Source organism: Numenius arquata, chromosome 26 (genome assembly GCF_964106895.1).
Source record: "Numenius arquata chromosome 26, bNumArq3.hap1.1, whole genome shotgun sequence".
Taxonomy (NCBI): Eukaryota; Metazoa; Chordata; class Aves; order Charadriiformes; family Scolopacidae; genus Numenius; species Numenius arquata.
This window is the reverse complement of record NC_133601.1, coordinates 4,745,402-4,761,605: the sequence shown is the minus strand read 5'-3', so window position 1 is coordinate 4,761,605 and position 16,204 is coordinate 4,745,402. Positions and strand designations below refer to the sequence as shown.

The 16,204-nt window shown below is 56.3% G+C and overlaps 1 protein-coding gene across 1 annotated transcript in view; it reads right to left on the bottom strand.

The window, feature by feature from the left end:
* Positions 1-15,651, bottom strand: part of C26H2orf42 (chromosome 26 C2orf42 homolog) — a 16,792-nt gene extending 1,141 nt beyond the window's left edge. Inside the window, 8 exon segments of the mRNA XM_074164084.1 lie at positions 1,983-2,148; positions 2,255-2,355; positions 5,137-5,244; positions 6,771-6,875; positions 12,306-12,410; positions 13,272-13,326; positions 13,328-13,386; positions 14,796-15,651. Coding sequence (XP_074020185.1) covers positions 1,983-2,148; positions 2,255-2,355; positions 5,137-5,244; positions 6,771-6,875; positions 12,306-12,410; positions 13,272-13,326; positions 13,328-13,386; positions 14,796-15,648 — 1,552 coding nt within the window. The 5' untranslated portion in view covers positions 15,649-15,651.
* Between the last annotated feature and the right edge of the window lie 553 nt (positions 15,652-16,204).

The following is a 16,204-nucleotide window of genomic DNA, read 5'->3' as shown; positions in this document are numbered from 1 at the left end:
GGGCTGGAGAGCATGTGTCCCCCCCGATGCCTTCCAGCCCCCCCAAGTGTGGGTCTGTCCCCCCCCGCTGCCCCAAACTGGGGTTAGTGGAGTGTTTCTGAGTGTAACTGGTTTGTGTTTCAGGTGGTGGAGGAAGAGGAGGATGAAGATTTACCGGTGAGTGTGGGTTTTGACCTTTTTTGGTGTGTGGGCTTTTTTTTTTGGGGGGGGGCCTGACTGGGGATGCCCTGATTATTTTTTTTGGGGGGGGGATTAGAGGTGTCTCTTCCCCCAAACTGGGATTAGTGGAATACTTCTGTGTTTAACTGGTGTTTTGTTTTTAGGTGGTTTGAGGAGGATGAAGATTTATTGGTGAGTGACTTTTTTTTTGGGAGGGGGGGGCTGTTTTCTTTTGGGGGGGGCTGGAGAGCGTGTGGGCTCCCCCTGATGCCTTGCAGCCCCCCCAGGTGTGGCTCCATGCCCTCCCTCTGCTCCCCAAACTGGGATTAGTGGAATATTTGTGTCTTTAACTGGTGTTTTGTTTTCAGGTGGTTTGAGGAGGATGAAGACTTTCTGGTGAGTGTTATTTTTTTTCTTTTTTTCTTTTGGGGGGGGGTTGAAGAGCATGTGGCCCCCTCTGTATCCCTTCCAGCCCCCCCAGGTGGGGGGGTGCCCTGGTCTTTTTTTGGGGGGGTTTAGAGATGTCTCTTCCCCCCAGTTTGGGATTAGTGGAATATTTGTGTCTTTAACTGGTGTTTGGTTTGTAGGTGGTTTCAGGAGGATGAAGACTCTCTGGTGAGTGGTTTTTTTTTTTGGGGGGGGTCTGTTTTCTTTTGGGGGGGCTGGAGAGCATGTCCCCCCCTGATGCTTTCCAGCCCCCCCAGGTGTGGGTCTCTTCCCTCCCCCCAAACTGGGATTAGTGGAGTAGCTGTGTGTTTAACTGGTGTTTTGTTTTCAGGTGGCTGGAGGAGGATGAAGATGCATTGGTGAGTGATCCTTTTTTTGGGGGGGGGGGCTGTTTTGTTTAGGGGCTGGAGAGTGTGTGTCCCCCCCCGGATGCCTTCCAGCCCCCCCAAAGTGGGGTTAGTGGAGTGTTTCTGAGTGTGACTGTTTTGTGTTTCAGGTGGTGGAGGAAGAGGAGGATGAAGGTGTAGGGGTGAGTGTGGTTCTTGTGTTGTATTTTTGGTGTGGGTGGTTGGAGCCCCCCCTTTTTTTTGTGGTGGGGGGGTGGTGGCTGAGGGGCTCCTGCCCCCCCTTGTGCTGGGAGTGATGAAGAGTCCTGGTGAGTGTGTTTGGGGGTTCCCCCCCCTGTTTTTTTCCTTGTGGGTGGGGGCTGTCTGTTCTGGGAAAACCTATCTCAAGGGTTTGAGATTTTTTTTTTTGGGTGGGGGGTGGGCACCAACATCGAGCTGTGGCATGTGGGGGGGGTGGGGGGTGGCCCCCTGGGGGGGGGAGCCGCCCCCTGGGGGGGGGGAACCCCCCCTGGGGTGGGGGTGTGGAGGGAGGGGCCCCTTGAGGCTTTGGGGCCCCCCCCTTGAGGTGGGGGTGTGAGGGGGGGGCCCTTTGAGGCTTTGGGCCCCCCCTTAGGGTGGGGGTGTGAGTGGGGGGGCCCTTTGAGGCTTCAGGCCCCCCCTTGAGGTGGGGGTGTGAGGGGGGGCCCCTTATGAGGGGGGCCCCTGTGTGTGGGTGGGAAGAAGGGGGGGTGACTGGGAGTAGGGACCTCCTTAATGCTGGGGGGGGGCTGTCTTTGCTGGGATGCCCCCCCCTGCAAGTGCCGGGCAGGGAGGAATTATGCAGCACTTTGAGGAGGGGGGGGGGGAATCCTGGCCCCCCCCCTGCAGGGGTCTTGCTCCAGGGAGTGGGGGCAGAACCTTCTGGGAGGGGAGGGGGTTTCTCCTGGCCCCTGGGGGTTGTACCCAGGGGAGGGGGGGGGTGAGGTTGGAGGAGGGAGGGAAGGAGGGGGGGGGAATTGGTTTTGCCCCCCCCCCAGGCTTTGTACTTACCCACTTTGAGGAAGGTTTTGAGCTCCAGGGGCCGGATGGCTGCCGGCTGCTTCTCCAGGTGGCCGTAGGTCTCGGCGATGGTCTCCACCTCCACCTTGGGGCTGCGGAACAGCTCGTAGCTCCCGTCCCGGTTCTGGATGAAGCTCCGGGTGATCTCCAGGGGCAGCTGGAAAAGGAGGGAGGAGAACAGTTATGGGGGGGGGGGTTGCCTTTTTTTCCCCCCCCTCTTCCTCCTCCTCCTCCTCCTCCATCCCCTTCCCTTCTTCCCTTACCTCGGGGGTGTCGAAGATCTGCTTGACCTGCAGGACGTTGGTGATGTGCCAGGTGTACTTGGAGAAGGTGCCCAGGGGCAGGGCGTCCTTGCGGACAAAAGCTGGGAAAAAAAGGAAAAAACACCCAAAGTCACCCTTTTTCTACCCTTTTTTTTTTTCCCCTTCCTATTTTCTCCCTAGTGGACTCGGCTCTCCTTCCAGCGTGCGGCTACCGGGCTGGACTGGGAGGTAGCCCCCCCACGAGGCTTAACACTGAAATTTTTTCCCTCCTAAGAGGCTGTGAAATTGCTTCTTCTAAGGCTCTGAAATTTTTCCCTCCTCAAAGGCTCTGAAATTTTTTCTAAGTGGCCTCGGCTCTCCCTCCAGTGCGTGGCTACTGGGCTGGGCTGGAAGGTAGCCCCCACATGAGACTTAACTCTGAAATGTTTTCCTCTCCAAAGGCTCTGAAATTTTTTCTTCCAAAGGCTCTGAAATTTTTTCTTCCAAAGGCTCTGAAATTTTTTCTTCCAAAGGCTCTGAAATTTTTTCTTCCAAAGGCTCTGAAATTTTTTCTTCCAAAGGCTCTGAAATTTTTTCTTCCAAAGGCTCTGAAATTTTTTCTTCCAAAGGCTCTGAAATTTTTTCTTCCAAAGGCTCTGAAATTTTTTCTTCCAAAGGCTCTGAAATTTTTTCTTCCAAAGGCTCTGAAATTTTTTCTTCCAAAGGCTCTGAAATTTTTTCTTCCAAAGGCTCTGAAATTTTTTCTTCCAAAGGCTCTGAAATTTTTTCTTCCAAAGGCTCTGAAATTTTTTCTTCCAAAGGCTCTGAAATTTTTTCTTCCAAAGGCTCTGAAATTTTTTCTTCCAAAGGCTCTGAAATTTTTTCTTCCAAAGGCTCTGAAATTTTTTCTTCCAAAGGCTCTGAAATTTTTTCTTCCAAAGGCTCTGAAATTTTTTCTTCCAAAGGCTCTGAAATTTTTTCTTCCAAAGGCTCTGAAATTTTTTCTTCCAAAGGCTCTGAAATTTTTTCTTAGTGGCCTCGGCTCTCCCTCCAGTGCGTGGCTACTGGGCTGGGCTGGGAGGTAGCCCCCACATGAGACTTAACGCTGAAATTTTTTTCCTCCAAAGGCTCTGAAATTTTTTTCCTCCAAAGGCTCTGAAATTTTTTTCCTCCAAAGGCTCTGAAATTTTTTTCCTCCAAAGGCTCTGAAATTTTTTTCCTCCAGTGTGTGGCTACTGGCCCGGGCTCAGAGGTAGCCCCCCCACGAGGCTTAACGCTGAAATTATTTTTTTCCTCCTCAAAGGCTCTGAAATATTTTCTAAGGCTCTGAAATTTTTTCTTAGTGGCCTCGGCTCTCCCTCCAGTGTGTGGCTACTGGGCTGGGCTGGGAGGTAGCCCCCACATGAGACTTAACGCTGAAATTTTTTCCTCCAAAGGCTCTGAAATTTTTTTCCTCCAAAGGCTCTGAAATTTTTTCCTCCAGTATGTGGCTACTGGCCCGGGCTCAGAGGTAGCCCCCCCACGAGGCTTAACGCTGAAATTATTTTTTTCCTCCTCAAAGGCTCTGAAATATTTTCTAAGGCTCTGAAATTTTTTCTAAGTGGCCCTGGCTGTCCCTCCAGTGTGTGGCTACTGGGCTGGGCTGGAAGGTAGCCCCCATATGAGACTTAATGCTGAAATGTTTTCCTCTTCAAAGGCTCTGAAATTTTTTCTAAGTGGCCTCAGCTCTCCTCCAGTGCGTGGCTACAGGTTTGGGCTGGGAGGTAGCCCCCACATGAGACTTAATGCTGAAATTTTTTCTCCCCCTAAAAGGCTCTGAAATTTTTTCCTCCTAAAAGGCTCTGAAATTTTTTCTTAGCAGCCTCGGCTCTCCCTCCAGTGTGTGGCTACTGGGCTGGACTGGGAGGTAGCCCTCACATGAGACTTAATGCTGAAATTTTTTCATCAAAGGCTCTGAAATTTTTTCATCAAAGGCTCTGAAATTTTTTCATCAAAGGCTCTGAAATTTTTTCATCAAAGGCTCTGAAATTTTTTCTAAGTGGCCTCAGCTCTCCCTCCAGTGCGTGGCTACAGGTTTGGGCTGGGAGGTAGCCCCCATATGAGACTTAATGCTGAAATTTTTTCTCCCCCCAAAAGGCTCTGAAATTTTTTTCTAAGGCTCTGAAATATTGTCTAAGGCTCTGAAATTTTTTCTTAGCAGCCTCGGCTCTCCCTCCAGTGTGTGGCTACTGGGCTGGACTGGGAGGTAGCCCTCACATGAGACTTAATGCTGAAATGTTTTCCTCTCCACAGGCTCTGAAATTTTTTCACCAAAGGCTCTCTCTGCAGTGTGTGGCTACCGGGCTGGGCTGGGAGGTAGCCCCCCCATGAGACTTAATGCTGAAATTTTTTCTCCCCCCAAAAGGCTCTGAATTTTTTTTCTAAGGCTCTGAAATATTTTCTAAGGCTCTGAAGTTTTTTCTTAGCAGCCTCGGCTCTCCCTCCAGTGTGTGGCTACTGGCCCGGACTGGGGGGTAGCCCCCACGTGAGACTTAACACTGAAATTTTTCCCCCCCAAAGGGCTCTGGCTACTGTTCAGCAGTAGGGCTGCGACTGTCCCCTGGGCTCTGGGGCAGTGATTAAATTAGAGCTGGGGGGGGAGCTGATGGGGAATAAAGTCTTAGCTTTAAAGCTTCCTCGCCCCGGGGGGGGGGCTTTAAAGCTTCCTCCCCTCGGGGGGGGGCTGCTCTTGTTCTCTGCTCAATGCCGAGAGGGGATGAGGTAGGAGCTACAGCGAGGGGGGAAAAAGCCGCTCCAAGTGAGGGATCTTCTATTTTTTGGTGCGCCCCCCCTGGTTTTCCTCCCTCCCTTTATCCCGTGTGCCAAGGGTTTTGTGGAGGGGGGGGCCGGGGGGGGGGTCTCACCGGTGGTGGAGTTGGGCAACCTCTTCTTGGTGCTGCCGCTGGAGATGCGCTGCTGCAGCGCCTCGAAGAAAGCCTGGGGGATGTGGAACACCAGCGGCTCGGGCTTACCTGGGGGGGGGGGGGGAAAGGGGGAAAGAGAAGATTGGGGGGGGGGAAAAGGGGGTGCGGGGGCTGTCTAGTTTAACCCCATCCCTGTCCTCCTCCAGTTCTGCCTGTCTCCCTCTCCGGGCTCCAGCAGGGGGCTGGAAAACCACGTTTTTATCCCCTTCAGAGTAAATGATTCCCTCCAACTCGGAGTCCGGTGCTTCCCTCTCTCCCGGGGGGGCTGTTGGTTGGATTCCCTTCCAGCCCAGAGAGTGCGGGGAGGGGCAGGGACTGGGCCCCCGTGCTCCTCTTGGAGCTATTCCATCCCTTTCCCGAGAGCTGCCTCTCCCGTAGCCCCCCAGTTCCCCCCCCTCCCCACCCAAAGTGTCTCTGTGACCCCGGACTGGACCTTTTCCGGTGTGACTGTGGTGGCTTCGGGTCCCTCCGTGTGATGCTGGGGGGTGGGGGGTGCCAAGGTGTCATTAAGCACCACAGACTCGTTTAGGTTGGAAAATAATCCCATAGAGGAAGGGGGGGGAGAAACCAAGAGCAAGGATGGAGAGATGAGGGACCCCCAACCAGCCCAGGGTTGGCTCGTAGCTGGGGTGGAAGGGATCGTGAAGATCATCTCATTCCAACCCCCCCCCTGCCCTGGGCAGGGACACCTCCCACCAGACCAGGTTGCTCCAAGCCCCCTCCAACCCGGCCTTGAACCCCTCCAGGGATGGGGCAGCCACAGCTTCTCTGGGCAACCTGGGCCAGGCTCTCACCACCCTCACAGCAAAGAACTTCTTCCCCACATCTCAGTTCAGTTTCCCATTTTTTGGTTGAAAACCAAAACCTCCTCGTCCTAGGGCTCCCCTCCCCAAACACCATCCCTGGAGGGATCTAAAAGCCGGTGCTGAGGGACATGGGTCAGTGGTGGGTTGGGCAGTGGTGGGTTGATGGTTGGTCTTGATGAACTTCAAGGTCCCCTCCAACCCAGGGAAGTGGTGGAATCACCATAGAATCCCAGAACGTTTTGGGTTGGAAGGGACCTTAAAGCTCCTCCAGTTCCATCCCTTCTAGTGGCTGGGACATCTTCAGTGAGACCAGGTTGCTCCAAGCCCCCTCCAACCTGCCCTTGAACCCCTCCAGGGATGGGGCAGCCACAGCTTCTCTGGGCAACCTGGGCCAGGCTCTCACCACCCTCACAGCAAAGAACTTCTTCCCCACATCTCAGCTCCATCTCCCCTCTTTCAGTGGCAAACCCTTCCCCCTCCTCCTAGGGCTCCCCTCCCTCATCCAGAGTCCCTCCCCAGCTTTCCTGGAGCCCCCCCCTTTAGGGACTGGAAGGGGCTCCGAGGTCTCCCCGGAGCCTTCTCTTCTCCAGGCTGAACCCCCCCAACTCTCTCAGCCTGTCCTCCCAGCAGAGGGGCTCCAGCCCCCCCAGCATCTCCTCTGGTCACTCCAACGGTCCCAGAGCTGAACGGCAGAGGTTGGGCAGGGAGGGGAGCGGGGTCGTGCCCAGGGGCTCACCCCCACCCCGGCCGGGGTCCCCGAAGCCTCACCCTCAAACTGGTAGTGCATGGTCTGATGGATGCGCTCGGTGACGCTGGCCAGCCAGTCCTGGAAGGAGAGGGTCACCTGCGACTCGTCCAGCAGCTGGTTACAGCCTGCGAGAGAAACGGCAGGAAAAACCAGAAGAATAAGACTAAGCCCCCAAGACAGACTAAGCCCCCAAGACAGACTACACACTCAAGACTAAGACCCCAAGACAGACTACGCACTCAAGACTAAGCCCCCAAGACAGACTACGCACTCAAGACTAAGCCCCCAAGACAGACAGACTAAGCCCCCAAGACTGACTACACTCAAGACTAAGCCCCCAAGACAGACTAAGCCCCCAAGACAGACTACACTCAAGACTAAGACCCCAAGACAGACTAAGCCCCCAAGACTACGCACTCAAGACTAAGCCCCCAAGACAGACTGACTAAACTCCCAAGACAGACTACACACTCAAGACTAAGCCCCCAAGACAGACTAAGCCCCCAAGACTACGCACTCGAGACTAAGCCCCCAAGACAGACTACACACTCAAGACTAAGCCCCCAAGACAGACTAAGCCCCCAAGACTACACACTCAAGACTAAGCCCCCAAGACTACACACTCAAGACTAAGCCCCCAAGACAGACTACACACTCAAGACTAAGCCCCCAAGACTACACACTCAAGACTAAGCCCCCAAGACAGACTACACACTCAAGACTAAGCCCCCAAGACAGACTACACACTCAAGACTAAGCCCCCAAGACAGACAGACTAAGCCCCCAAGACAGACTACACACTCAAGACTAAGCCCCCAAGACAGACTACACACTCAAGACTAAGCCCCCAAGACTACACACTCAAGACTAAGCCCCCAAGACAGACTACACACTCAAGACTAAGCCCCCAAGACAGACTACACACTCAAGACTAAGCCCCCAAGACAGACAGACTAAGCCCCCAAGACAGACTACACACTCAAGACTAAGCCCCCAAGACAGACTACACACTCAAGACTAAGCCCCCAAGACAGACTACACACTCAAGACTAAGCCCTCAAAACTAAGCCCCCAAGACAGACTAAGCCCCCAAGACAGACTAAGCCCCCAAGACAGACTAAGCCCCCAAGACAGACTAAGCCCCCAAGACTACACACTCAAGACTAAGCCCTCAAGACAGACTAAGCCCCCAAGACTACACACTCAAGACTAAGCCCCCAAGACTACACACTCAAGACTAAGCCCCCAAGACAGACAGACTAAGCCCCCAAGACAGACTACACACTCAAGACTAAGCCCCCAAGACTACGCACTCAAGACTAAGCCCCCAAGACAGACTACACACTCAAGACTAAGCCCCCAAGACAGACTACACACTCAAGACTAAGCCCCCAAGACAGACAGACTAAGCCCCCAAGACAGACTACACACTCAAGACTAAGCCCCCAAGACAGACTACACACTCAAGACTAAGCCCTCAAAACTAAGCCCCCAAGACAGACTAAGCCCCCAAGACAGACTAAGCCCCCAAGACAGACTAAGCCCCCAAGACAGACTAAGCCCCCAAGACTACACACTCAAGACTAAGCCCTCAAGACAGACTAAGCCCCCAAGACTACACACTCAAGACTAAGCCCCCAAGACAGACAGACTAAGCCCCCAAGACAGACTACACACTCAAGACTAAGCCCCCAAGACTACGCACTCAAGACTAAGCCCCCAAGACTACGCACTCAAGACTAAGCCCCCAAGCCAGACTAAGCCCCCACATCAGCACCCGAGTGAAGTGCCAAACCTGATGGGCAAGAAAAATAACCAAGGAATAATAAGGCCGGACTAATAACAGCCAGCCCCTGGCCGGCCCTGTCCCTGTGCTCTCCTGCAGTCCTGACAGCCTTCCAGAAACTTCAAACAACCCAAACCGAAGGCTTTAAAGCCCTCAACAGGAGTCACTTCAAGCCCTAAACAGAAGTCAAAGCCCTCAACACGTGTCAAAAGCCCTCAATGAGTGTCAGTTCAAGCTCTAAACAGGAGTCCAAGCCCTGGAAAAGCCTCAGTTCAAGCCCTAGACAGGAGTCACAGCCCTAAACTGGAGTCCAAGCCCCGAAAAAGAATCTGTCCAAGCCCTAAACTGGAGTCAAAGCCCCGAACAGGAGTCACTTCAAGCCCTGAAGAAGCATCAAAGCCCCGAACAGGAGTCAAAGCCCTGAACACGTGTCAAAAGCCCTCAACGAGTGGCAGTTCAAGCTCTAAACAGGAGTCCAATTCAAGTCCAGTTCAAGCCCTGAACAAGAGGTAAAGCCCAGAACAGGAGTCAAAAAGCCCTAAACCCGAGTCAGTTCAAGCCCTGAACAAGCATCAAAAGCCCTGAACAGGAGTTAGTCCAAGCCCTGAAGAAGCAAAGCCCTGAACAGGAGTCAGTTCAAGCCCTGAACGAGTTAAAGCCCCAAACAGGAGTCAAAAAGCCCTAAACCGGAGTCAGTCCAAGCCCTAAACCGGAGTCAGTCCAAGCCCAAGACAGGAGTCACAGCCCTAAACCGGAGTCAGTTCAAGCCCTAAAGAGGAGTCTAAGCCCTGACCAAGAGTTAGTCCAAGCCCCAAACAGGAGTCAAAGCCCTCAACACGTGTCAAAAGCCGTCAAAAAGTGTCAAACGAGTGGCAGTTCAAGCTCTAAACAGGAGTCCAATTCAAGTCCAGTCCAAGCCCTGAACAGGAGTCACAGCCCTGAACAAGAGTCTGTCCAAGCCCTAAACTGGAGTCAAAGCCCTGAACAGGAGTCAGTCCAAGCCCTGAAGAAGCATCAAAAGCCCTGAACAAGCGTCAGTTCAAGCCCTAGAGAGGAGTCACAGCCCTAAACCAGAGTCAAAGCCCTGAATAAGAGTTAGTTCAAGCCCTGAACAAGAGTTCAAGCCCCAAACAGGAGTCAAAAAGCCCTAAACCCGAGTCAGTTCAAGCCCTGAACAAGCATCAAAAGCCCTGAACAAGCGTCACAGCCCCGAAAAAGAATCTGTCCAAGCCCTAAACTGGAGTCACAGCCCCGAACAGGAGTCAGTCCAAGCCCTGAACAAGCATCAAAAGCCCTGAACAAGCATCAGTTCAAGCCCTAAACCGGAGTCAAAAAGCCCCAAACAGGAGTCAGTTCAAGCCCTGAACAAGAGTCAAAAACCCTGAACAAGTTAGTTCAAGCCCTAAACAGGAGTCAAAGCCCTGAACAAGAGTTAGTTCAAGCCCTGAAGAAGCATCAAAAGCCCAGAACAAGGGTCAGTTCAAGCCCTGAACTGGAGTCAAAGCCCCGAACAGGAGTCATCCAAGCCCTGAACAAGCACCAAAAGCCCTGAACAAGCATCAGTTCAAGCCCTAGACAGGAGTCACAGCCCTAAACCGGAGTCAAAGCCCAGAACAAGAGTCTGTCCAAGCCCTGAAGAAGCATCAAAGCCCTGAACAAGAGTTAGTTCAAGCCCTAAACTGGAGTCAAAGCCCTGAACAGGAGTCAAAAAGCCCCAAACAGGAGTCAGTCCAAGCCCTGAAGAAGCATCAAAAGCCCAGAACAAGGGTCAGTTCAAGCCCTAGACAGGAGTCACAGCCCTAAACCGGAGTCAGTTCAAGCCCCAAACAGGAGTCAAAGCCCTCAACACGTGTCAAAAGCCCTCAACGAGTGGCAGTTCAAGCTCTAAACAGGAGGCCAATTCAAGTCCAGTTCAAGCCCCGAACAGGAGTTAAAAAGCCCTAAACTGGAGTCAGTCCAAGCCCTGAAGAAGCATCAGTTCAAGCCCTGAACTGGAGTCAAAGCCCCGAACAGGAGTCATCCAAGCCCTGAACAAGCACCAAAAGCCCTGAACAAGCGTCAGTTCAAGCCCTAGACAGGAGTCACAGCCCTAAACCGGAGTCAAAGCCCAGAACAAGAGTCTGTCCAAGCCCTAAACTGGAGTCAAAGCCCCGAACAGGAGTCACTTCAAGCCCTGAAGAAGCATCAAAGCCCTGAACAAGAGTCAGTTCAAGCCCTGAACTGGAGTCAAAGCCCTGAACAGGAGTCAAAAAGCCCTGAAGAAGCATCAAAAGCCCTGAACAAGCGTCAGTTCAAGCTCTAGACAGGAGTCACAGCCCTAAACCGGAGTCAAAGCCCAGAACAAGAGTCAGTTCAAGCCCTAAACGAGTTAAAGCCCCAAACAGGAGTCAAAAAGCCCTAAACCGGAGTCAAAAAGCCCTAAACCGGAGTCAGTTCAAGCCCTGAACAAGCATCACAAGCCCCGAACAGGAGTTAGTCCAAGCCCTGAACAAGAGTCAAAAACCCTGAACAAGTTCGTTCAAGCCCTAAACAGGAGTCAAAAAGCCCCGAACAGGAGTTAGTCCAAGGCCTGAACGAGAGTCTGTCCTAAACTGGAGTCACAGCCCTAAACCGGAGTCAGTTCAAGCCCCAAGGAGGAGCTCCAAAGCCCCAAGGAGGAGCTCCAAAGCCCCAAGGAGGAGCTCAACCCTCTTGGTTTCCGCTGAGACCCGCAGGATAATCACCTGCATCTTCCCAATGCAACCCAGAGCCTTCAATCAATCTAGGACCTCTCCAAGCCCGACCGGCCCTAAAATTCCAGTTCAGATCCCAAACCAGGAGGGCTCCCGGTCGCCGGCTACTCTTGATGACTTGCAACTCCACAGGAATGGCCTCCGCAGCCAGCTCCGGGCCAGTATTCCCCTGACCAAGAGTCAAAGCCCTAAACGCGAGTCAAAGTTTAGTTCAAGCCCTAAACAGGAGTCAAAGCCCTGGTTTACTCCTAAATCACAGCAACCCCGCTCCCAAAACCCCGGCTCCTTGTGCTCCAAGACCCCTCACCGGCTCCGTTGCCCTTCTCTGGACACGCTCCGGCCCCTCAAGGTCGTTCTTGGAGTGAGGGGCCCAAAACCAGGCATCTAAAAGGCATCTGAGGGCATCTAAAGGGCATCTGAGGGCATCTAAAGGGGCATCCGAGGGGCATCTAAAGGGGCATCTAAAGGCACCGCCATCCCCTCAGAGACACCAGTCGCTACCTTCCTTCCCACAAAAACCACCCCAACTGGGGTGCCCCCCAGTTCCCATCCCCTTCACCCCCCGGCTCCCCAGACCGGACCCTGCTTCCGGCACGGATTTGCCACTTGGAAACCAGAGCGATCCCGGCCACGAGAAGTCCCTGAGACTTTTAAGAGACGCTGCAAACACCAACGGCGGCAGAAAAACCAGCGGAAACCCAGCTCAGAACTCAGCTCGATCCCATTCACCTAATTATTTTCTCCAGGAAAGCACTTAATGACTTGAGGAGATAATTAACACCATGGGCCAGCTCACGGCCCCACCACAAACCAACTCCTTGAAGCTCATGGCACCAAAGAACCACCAAGGAGGACACCGGCATCGTCCTCCCCTAACAACCACCATGGGCACAGCCACCCCGAGCCACCCTGGCCACCTCGAGCCACCCTGGCCACCTCCTAGAGCCCGCGAGGGACAGAGAGGACCTGGCTGTCCCCTCCGCAGGGGTGACGGTGGCAAAGAGCGAACCTCCTGTCCCCAAGGAGCCAGGACTCACCTTGTCTCTTGAGCGAGGAGGCCACGGGCGGTTTCTTCAGGCTGTTCCTCCTGGGGGTGCCGAGAGCCGGGTCCTGGGCCAGGAGAGGGACGGTCGCCTGCGCCCCTGAGGGGTGGGCTCTGAGAGGGTCAGGGGGTCCCCGGGTGCCCCCCCCGTCACCCTCCCCCTCCCTCCGCCATCCCTCCATCCCCACTGCCCTTCCTCCATCCCCACCGCCATCCCTCCTCCATCCCCACCGCCCCTCCTCCATCCCTCTGCCATCCCTCCATCCCCACCCCTCCATCCCTCTGCCATCCCTCCATCCCCACCGCCATCCCTCCATCCCTCTGCCATCCCTCCATCCCCACTGCCCTTCCTCCATCCCTCCATCCCCACTGCCCTTCCTCCATCCCTCCGCCATCCCTCCATCCCTCTGCCATCCCTCCATCCCTCTGCCATCCCTCCATCCCTCTGCCATCCCTCCATCCCCACCGCCATCCCTCCATCCCCACCGCCATCCCTCCATCCCTCTGCCATCCCTCCATCCCTCTGCCATCCCTCCATCCCCACCCCTCCATCCCTCCGCCATCCCTCCATTCCCACTGCCATCCCTCCATCCCTCTGCCATCCCTCCATCCCCACCGCCATCCCTCCATCCCTCCATCCTCACTGCCATTCCTCCATCCCTTCTCCATCCCCACCGCCATCCCTCCATCCCCTTCTCCAGGGACGGAGAAATCCCCTCTCTCCTGTCACCACACCATTAGTTATCCCTAAAAGACCCCCTCCCTCCCGTCCCCCAGACTCGGGGCAGGAGCGAGCCCCACACCCAGACCCGCCCCAAAAGCTCCCCCCCCCCGACCCCAGCACCGGCTGTGGGTCCAGGAGGTCACAGTGGGGCTGCCTCTCCTGCTTTCGCTGTCAAACCGTGTCCCCCCTCCCTGTCCCCCCGTCCCCCCCCAATTCCCTCCCCCCACACACACTCACCGGGATTTAGGTCCTTTTTCCTCTTCTTGGCCTTGGCGGCAGCCGCCCCCCCCCCCGGCCTGCCCCACGGATTCGGGGCTGCCCACCAGCGGCGGCACCCCGACCCCTTTCAGACCTGGGAAAAAACAGACTCTGGAGTTAAAAGCCTCTGGGGTCTCGTGTCCCCCTCCCCGCGGTGGCACGTCACCCCCCTTCCCGCCCCCCCCCAGACCACCCAGCACACCCCAAAGCCCCCCCAGCCCCGCTTCTTGGGGGGACCACTGAGGGGAGCAGTGACTTGAAGCCACTCGCCTCACCCGGGTCGCTCTCCTCGGGGTGGATTTTCACCTTTGGGTGCCTAAAAACAGGGTGGTATTATCCAGGTGTGCTTATGGGGGGGGGGGGGGGGGACGGGGATACAACCCCCCCAGGGGGACTGAACCCCACAGGAGGGGGGGGGGGGTTCACACCGAGCTGGGTTCCCCCCAGTGCCCAAAGGACTCCCAGCCCCAAAGGGGAACCCGCCTCACCCTGAGCACCCACCGCAGCAAAACCCAGAGGGATCTGTGTGTCCCCCCCCCGCCCCCCCAGCTGCCAGGGGAGCACCCCACTTCGCGGGGGGAGCACCCCGCTCTGCTCCCCCCCCAGGGAACCAGGAGGGAGCCGCAGCCCAGGAGGAATCACCCTGTTCTTGCAGAGGGAGGGGGCAGGAAATTAAAGCCCGGCTAACGAAGGGCTGACGGGGAGCAGATGTGAGGGGAGCCTGGGGGAAGCCAGTGGGAGGGAACGCAGCGGTGGAATCACGGAACCATAGAATGGTTTGGGTTTTAGGGACCTCAAAGCCCCCCCCGGTGCCACCCCCTGCCCTGGGCAGGGACACCTCCCACCACGCCAGGTGGCTCCAAGCCCCCTCCAACCTGGCCTTGAACCCCTCCAGGGATGGGGCAGCCACAGCTTCTCTGGGCAACCTGGGCCAGGCTCTCACCACCCTCACAGCAAAGAACTTCTTCCCCACATCTCAGCTCCATCTCCCCTCTTTCAGGAGGAAAAGTAAGAGGGGAGATTCCTCTCGTCCTAGGGCTCCCCTCCCTCATCCAGAGTCCCTCCCCAGCTTTCCTGGAGCCCCCCCTTTAGGGACTGGAAGGGGCTCCAAGGTCTCCCCGGAGCCTTCTCTTCTCCAGGCTGAACCCCCCCAACTCTCTCAGCCTGTCCTCCCAGCAGAGGGGCTCCAGCCCTCCCAGCATCTCCATGGCCTCTTCTGGCCCCGCTCCAACAGCTCCGTGTCCTTCTGATGTTGGTGGCCCCAGAGCTGGAGGCAGAGGGGCAGAATCCCCCCCCTCGCCCTGCTGGCCACAATGCAGCCTGGGATGCAGCCCAGGGTGCAGGGGGGCTTTCCGGGCTGCCAGAGCACGTTGACGGGTCACCTTGAGCTTCCCACCCACCAACACCCCCAAGTCCTTCTCCCCAGGGCCGCCCCAACACGTGTGTTTCCCCCCCCCCCCCCCCCAAAAAAAAAATCCTCCGCGCCGGGTGAGATCTCCTTACCCCCGGAATCGCAGGCGAGGAATTCGGCGAACTCCTGGGCCAGGCTCTCGTCGCTGGCGAAGGCGCAGATGCAGGCGAAGAAGTGAATGCAGCGCGGCGAGGCCGAAGGCGCCGGCGGTTCCTCCTCCTCCTCCTCCTCCTGGGCCGGACCACCCTTGCCCACCCTGGGGGCTTGGCAGGAGCAGGAGAACCTCTGCTCCGTCAACGTCTTGGCGTTCACCTTCTGGGCGAAGGAGGCGTGCAGGTAGCCAAGGCTGTGCTTCTGGCTGGCTTTGCACTTCACCACTAGGCTGGTTTTGGTGACGCGTTGGACCAGCGGCCCCGTGGGCTCGGTGGCCAGTTGCCAAATGGTCTGTTTGGTTTCGGGAGAAGCCGGCATGGCGTTGAGCACCGAGCTTTTGAGGGCCAGAGGGGTGGCTTCCGTTTGGCAGTTGAGGGCCAGCTTGACGTGTTGGCACTGGTTTTCCACCACCCCTTGGTTGGCCGCTTTGAGGCAGGAGGGCAAGTAGCAGCGACCGGAGCTGAGCTGGGTGATGATTGTCCCCTCCACCGTTTGGATGGCCGTCTCCGAGACCCCCAGCTCCACGAAACACCGATAATCCCCTCCCCGGTCCCTCTGCCGCACCGAATACACCTGTAAGTCGGAACCGGTGATGATTTTGACGGCGTCGGCGCCGGGCTGCTTGCGGGTTCCGTAACGGAAAACGGCGCCGCAGGTTTTGTTCTTGCAGATGAGGCCGCGGGTGCCGTTGTAGGTGCCGCAGCGGGGACATTTGCGGATGCCCCGCAGGGTGGCCTTCCCCAGGTCCGACAGGAAAGAGGGGACTTTGGTCCTCACCGAGGCCGGTTCCATCCTCCGGGATAACCTGGAAGGGCGGAGAGAGAGAGGGGGGTGAGTTTGGGGACGGACGGAGAGGATGCGGCCGCGGGGTTGGGGACGCCCAGGGGTCCCTCACCCGGGAGGAGGTGGCCGTCCTCGGTCCCCAGCAGGGGGAAGAGGAGAGGGGGAAGCGACCGGCTTAAATAAAGGACATGGGACACGAAGCCGGGTGGTCTGTCACCGCTTGGAGGTGGGGGGGACACACAGGGAAGGGGACACACAGAGAGACGCCGGAGTGGGAGCCACCGGCCGAGGCAGCGACAAAAGGAGAGAAAAACCCACGTGGACGGACAGAAACGGGGTGATTTTCCCCCAAAGAAGGGTAGAATTGCCTGGGTCGGAAGGGAACTTTAAGATCATCGAATCCAATCGTCAACCCGACTGATAAAAACAACAAAAACCCCCCCGTTTCTAAACCAGGTTGGCAGCCGAGGAGCCAGAGCGACTCCCGGGGGGGGCTGCCCCGGCGCTGCTGGGCCCACGATTCCTGGCTGGGGCGTGGGATCGTGGAATCGTCCGGGTTGGAAAA